The 4,967-nt window shown below is 69.1% G+C and overlaps 1 protein-coding gene across 1 annotated transcript; it reads left to right on the top strand.

Moving 5' to 3' along the window:
* The first annotated feature begins 3,628 nt into the window (after positions 1–3,628).
* Positions 3,629–4,774, top strand: S100A16 (S100 calcium binding protein A16). The gene is made up of 3 exons (XM_026047264.1): positions 3,629–3,672; positions 3,946–4,110; positions 4,610–4,774. Exons 2-3 carry the CDS (start codon positions 3,955–3,957, stop codon positions 4,772–4,774), a joined length of 321 nt encoding a protein of 106 aa, XP_025903049.1. The 5' UTR covers positions 3,629–3,672; positions 3,946–3,954.
* The last annotated feature ends 193 nt before the right edge of the window (positions 4,775–4,967 follow it).

The raw sequence follows: 4,967 nt of genomic DNA, 5'->3' as shown, positions 1-4,967 counted from the left end.
GGGTGTTCCCTGGGTGCTGTGGGTGTATGGGGGGTGTTGTGGGTGTTCCCTGGGTGCTGCGGGTGTGCACAGGGCGCTGCCAGGGTGCCACGGTGCTGCGGATGCTCACTGGGTGTTCACAGGGCGTTAGTGGTGGTCACTGGCTGTTCATAGGGTGCTGGGGTGGTCACTGGGTGCTGAGGGTGCTCACTGGATGTTCACAGGGTGTTGGGGTGTTCACAGAGTGCTGGGGTGCTCACAGGGTGCTGCGGGTGCTCACTGGTTGTTCACAGGGTGCTGGGATGCTCACAGGGTGCTGCGGGTGCTCCCTGGGTGTTCACAGGGTGCTGGGATGCTCACTGGGTGCTGYGGGTGGTCACTGGGTGTTCACAGGGTGTTGGGATGCTCACTGGGTGCTGTGGGTGGTCACTGGGTGTCACAGGGTGCTGGAGTGCTCACCGGGTGCTGGAGGTGGTCACTGGGTGTTCACAGGGGGTTAGGGGTGGTCACTGGGTGCTGCAGGTGCTCACTGGGTGTTCACAGGGTGTTAGGGGTGGTCACTGGGCGTCACGGGGTGTTAGAGGTGGTCACTGGGTGCTGCAGGTGCTCCCTGGATGTTCCCAGGGTGCTGGGGTGTGCACAGGGTGCTGCGGGTGATCACTGGCTGTTCACAGGGGCTTAGGGGTGCTCACAGCTTGCTGCAGGTGCTCACTGGATGTTCACAGGGTGTTGGGGTGTTCACAGGGTGCTGGGGTGCTCACAGGGTGCTGCGGGTGCTCCCTGGGTGTTCACAGGGTGCTGGGGTGCTTACAGGGTGCTGCGGGTGCTCCCTGGGTGTTCACAGGGTGCTGGAGTGCTCACTGGGTGCTGGAGGTGGTCACTGGGTATTTACAGGGTGTTAGGGTGCTCACTGGGTGCTGTGGGTGCTCACCGGATGTTCACAGGGTGTTGGGATGCTCACTGGGTGCTGCGGGTGCTCACTAGGTGCTCGCTGGGTGCTGTGGGTGCTCACTGGGTGTCATAGGATGTTAGGGGTGCTCACTGGGTGCTGCGGGTGCTCATCGGGTGCACAGGCCGCATGTGACCCCAGCGGCACCTGGGAGGCCGGCGGGAAAATCACGGCCGGATTTGCGCTGTGGAGGCCGCGGCCTCGTTAGCGGGACCTCGTCGCCCCGCTCCAGCGGTGTCCGATGACGGAAGGAGCGGCGGGAAGGGGCCGGCGCCCCCACGGATGGCGCGGGACGGAGCCGGGAGCCGGCGCTGGCGGCCGCCTCCGGCCCCTGGGCCGGGGTTGCACAAGGAGGCCGAGTATTTGTGAGGCCGGCCTCGGGAATGAGCGCATGGAAATGAGGCGGGAAGGAGTGGCGCGGCCTTAATGGGAGGCAGGAAATGTGTCAGGCGGGAGAGGAGAGGCCACCCGTGGGCCCGTGGGAGTGGAGGGGACTCCCGGGCCCGGGTTCCGGCCGGGCGGCCGCTCCCAGGGTGACGCGGGGAGCAGGGCGATTCCCGCGGCGTGAGGCAGCCACCGGAATGAGCTGTGGTGGGTGGGAAGGCCTTGGAGACGCGGGGGTGGCTCAGCCCGCTGCGCCCCGCGTGCTGGGAGAGGGGGAGCAACTGGGAGAGGTCCCGCGTCCCGCGTGTGCTCCACGTGGTCCGTGCAGCTCCCACCATGGTGCATCCAGATCCCGCCATGGTGCAACCAGATCCCACCACGATGCAACCAGGTCGCCCCATGGTGCCTCCAGATCCCACCATGGCTCATCTGGATCCCACCACATTGCATCCAGATCCCACCATGGCACATCCAGATCCCACCATGGCACATCCAGATCCCACCACGGCTCATCTGGATCCCACCATGGTGCATCCAGATCCCACCATGATCCATCCACATCCCATTGTGGTACCTCCAGCTCCCACCACGGCACATCCAGATGCCACCGTGGCGCATCCAGCTCCCACCATGCCGCATGCAGCCCCCACCACGGCGCATCCAGCTCCCACTGCGGTGCTCGCACGCCCCGGGGTGCCCCCGCGGCGCCGGGGAGCCCGGATCGCAGCGGCTGTGGCCATGCCGGGTGCTGAAACCCGCCCTGGGTGCCCCGTAAAAATAAGGGCCTGGCTGGGTTGTGACATCCGCCGGCCGCGGGCAGGTAATGACAGCGTGAGTCAGGCTGAGGTGTCGCCCGCGGGGGCCGGCTGGGATTCCCGCCCTCCCGCGCTCTTGCGGCAACAGCGGCACCGGAGCCGGCGCCGCGCTCGCTCCCACCGGGATCGGGGGCGTCTTGCGCGGCGCTCCGGCCCCTGCCCGCATGGCAGCCTCCCGTCCCGCCCCGTTAACCACGTGGCTCCCTGTGGCGCCGCGGCTAATCTCGGCATCGCGGCTCGCGCCCCGGCCGACGCGCAGGGCTGCAATTTGCCGGGAATAATTAATGAGGGTTGCGAGCACCCGGAGCTGCCGGCCCCGGCGGGGGGCCGCCCCAGGGCCACCGGCTGCCAAGGCCCTCTCTGTGACAGCGTGTCCCTGGTTTTCCTGGGATTCAGGGAGGTTCCCTGCCCTCCAAACTGCTCCTCTGAGTTGCAAGCGATGCCCCCAGGAATAGCTTGGCACGTGCACCAGCCCGGGGGGCTGCGGGCGGCCTGGAGGGGCCGCAAAGAGCAGAGGCGGCTGCCAAGGGGCTGCAAACGGGGCCCAGGGWTGGAAACGTCCTCAGGGAGGGCGAAGGGATGGCGCAGGGGCCGGGGGGCTGCGCGGGGGGCTCTGCCCTGCGCCCGGGCGCGTGTTGCAATCGGGGCTGCAGGTGAGCGGCGCCGGGAACGCCCCGGCAGCGTCAGGGCGCCGGGGAGGGCGGGAGCCTCTTTAAAGGCGGCCGGGCGCCGCGCTATGGGTGCGAGGTGAGGCCAGAGCGGCGCCCGTGGTGCCCGTCCGGAGGCAGGCGGCAGCGCAGGGACGCGCAGAGCGGGACCCCCCAGGTGAGGCCAGTGCTGGGAATGGGAATGGCCCCGGGGTGAGGGGCGGACTGGGAGCAGCGGGTGCTGCAGCGGCCTCCGGCACAGCGGGACGGGAGCGAACACGTCGGAGCTGGGTGGGAGCCGGGCGGGAAGCAGCGGGGGAAGCRGGCGCGGAGCACTCCAGGGTCTCCCGAGGAACGTGGGGTCTCCTGCACGCGAGGAGCCGCAAACGCCCCGGCTCTCCCACCGGCACTGGCCSACCCCGCCGGCCTCCACAAAAAGGGGCCCTTTCCCCACTCCGTCCCCGTCATCCCGCTCCAGCCGCTGGCTTTGGCATGGAAGGACAGGCAGATGGAGCAGGGGCGCTGCCGCGGAGGTGCCGGCGAGCCCCGGCTTGCCCTGCCKCGCGGCTTCGCCCCCGCCGCAGCGCGGCCGGGACGCCGTGGGGATGGGCTGGGCGCGTGGGGAGCGGGGCCATCCAGCCTCCATGAGGATCCCCGCTGGGACGAGGGTCCCAATCCCCACCGGTCGGGTCGTTCGTGGTGCCGCTGGGCCCGGGACGGTGTTCCCGAGTTCCCAAGCTCTGCGAGCACAGGAAAGCGCCAAGGCCAGGCCAGGCCACGCAGTTCCCCTTCCCGTCAGCCCGCATCCTGCCGGGATCCGGTGCCGGCTCCGGGCTCGGCTCCATCCTGCCAAGCCTATCCCTAGGAAAGGGCTTCCCGGTGTGGCCAGCAGGAGCAGGTAAAAATCCCTGCGGATGAGGCCGGAGCYGGGGGCGGCGGGGAGAACCAGCCGGTAATTCCTGACCTGCCACCGCTCCCAGCCCCATTCCTGGCTAATAAGCGCTGGGCTGGGGCCGCCGGGAGCGGGTGCTATGGGGGCCATAATCAGGAGCGCAGCACCCATGTGTGGGCATCCGCGGCACAGGGGGGACACKTGGGGCAGCGATGGGGCCGGGGTGGGGGGCGCAAGCCCCCAATGCAGCGCGGGGGCTAAGGCTGAGCCTCCCGGCAGGCGGCGGCGATGGCCGAGGGCACGGAGCTGGAATGGGCCGTGCAGGTGCTGGTGAACAACTTTGACAAGTACTCGAGCCGCTGCTGCTGCTGCCGCAAGCCGCGGCGCATCAGCAAGAAGGATTTCCGCAAGATGCTCAGCCGCGAGCTCAACCACATGCTGACGGTGAGGCGCGGGGCCGCGGGTGCACGGGGTGCCTGGTGGTGGGGCACACAGGGTGCCTCTCCACGGGATGCATGGGGGTACCCCCCCATGGGATGCACGGGGCAGCCCGCCATGGGATGCACGGGGTGCCCACCCATGGGATACATGGGGTGCCTCTCCACGGGATGCATGGGGTAACCCCCATGGGATGCACAGGTTGCCCCCCCATGGGATGCATGGGATTCCTGTCTGCAGGATGCACGGGATCCCTGTCCGCAGGATGCATGGGGTGCCCACCCATGGGGTGCACGGGGTGCCTGGCTGTGGGATCCGTGGGGTGCCCACCCATGGAATGCACGGGATGTCTGTCGATGGGATCCACGGGGTGCCCACCCATGGGGTGCCCGCCCATGGGGTGCACGAGCATGCGCCCAGGGCGCGCGCGGGGGGCCGTGCCGGCCGCCGGGAGCCGCCGGCCGAGCCTCTCCGCTTCCCTCCCTCCGTCCCCGCGCGGCCGCAGGACACCGGCAACAAGCGGGCGGCCGACAAGCTCATCTGCGACCTGGACGAGAACAAGGACGGGCGCATCAGCTTCGAGGAGTACTGGACCCTCATCGGCGGCATCGCCAGCCCCATCGCCCACATCATCCGCCAGCAGGAGCAGAGCGTCAAGCACACCAAGTAGCCGCCCGGGCCACGAGCGCCGCCCGTTCTCAGCCCTCCGCCTCGCCCCCCGCTGCAGAAGCTTCGCCCCCTTCTCCCCCCCCTTTAAAAAAGAAAATACCCCCCCTGCCCCCCCCAAGTGTGGAGGCCTCGGGACCGCCCCCGCCGCGGGGGCCCTGCCTGTTATTTATTGCTGCAATAAAAGGCGGAGGAGC

The sequence above is a fragment of the Nothoprocta perdicaria genome, unplaced genomic scaffold (assembly GCF_003342845.1).
Source record: "Nothoprocta perdicaria isolate Ctin4 unplaced genomic scaffold, notPer1 scaffold_485, whole genome shotgun sequence".
In the NCBI taxonomy this organism is placed as follows: Eukaryota; Metazoa; Chordata; class Aves; order Tinamiformes; family Tinamidae; genus Nothoprocta; species Nothoprocta perdicaria.
Note: the sequence above shows the minus strand (reverse complement) of the source record. Positions and strands in the feature narration are given on the sequence as shown.

Bases quoted from the DNA above. Each gene is read 5' to 3' on its own strand.
- S100A16 (XM_026047264.1), top strand. From the start codon at position 3,955: ATGGCCGAGGGCACGGAGCTGGAATGGGCCGTGCAGGTGCTGGTGAAC. The intron at 4,111-4,609 runs GTGAGGCGCGGG...GCGCGGCCGCAG, and splicing joins AGCTCAACCACATGCTGACG to GACACCGGCAACAAGCGGGC.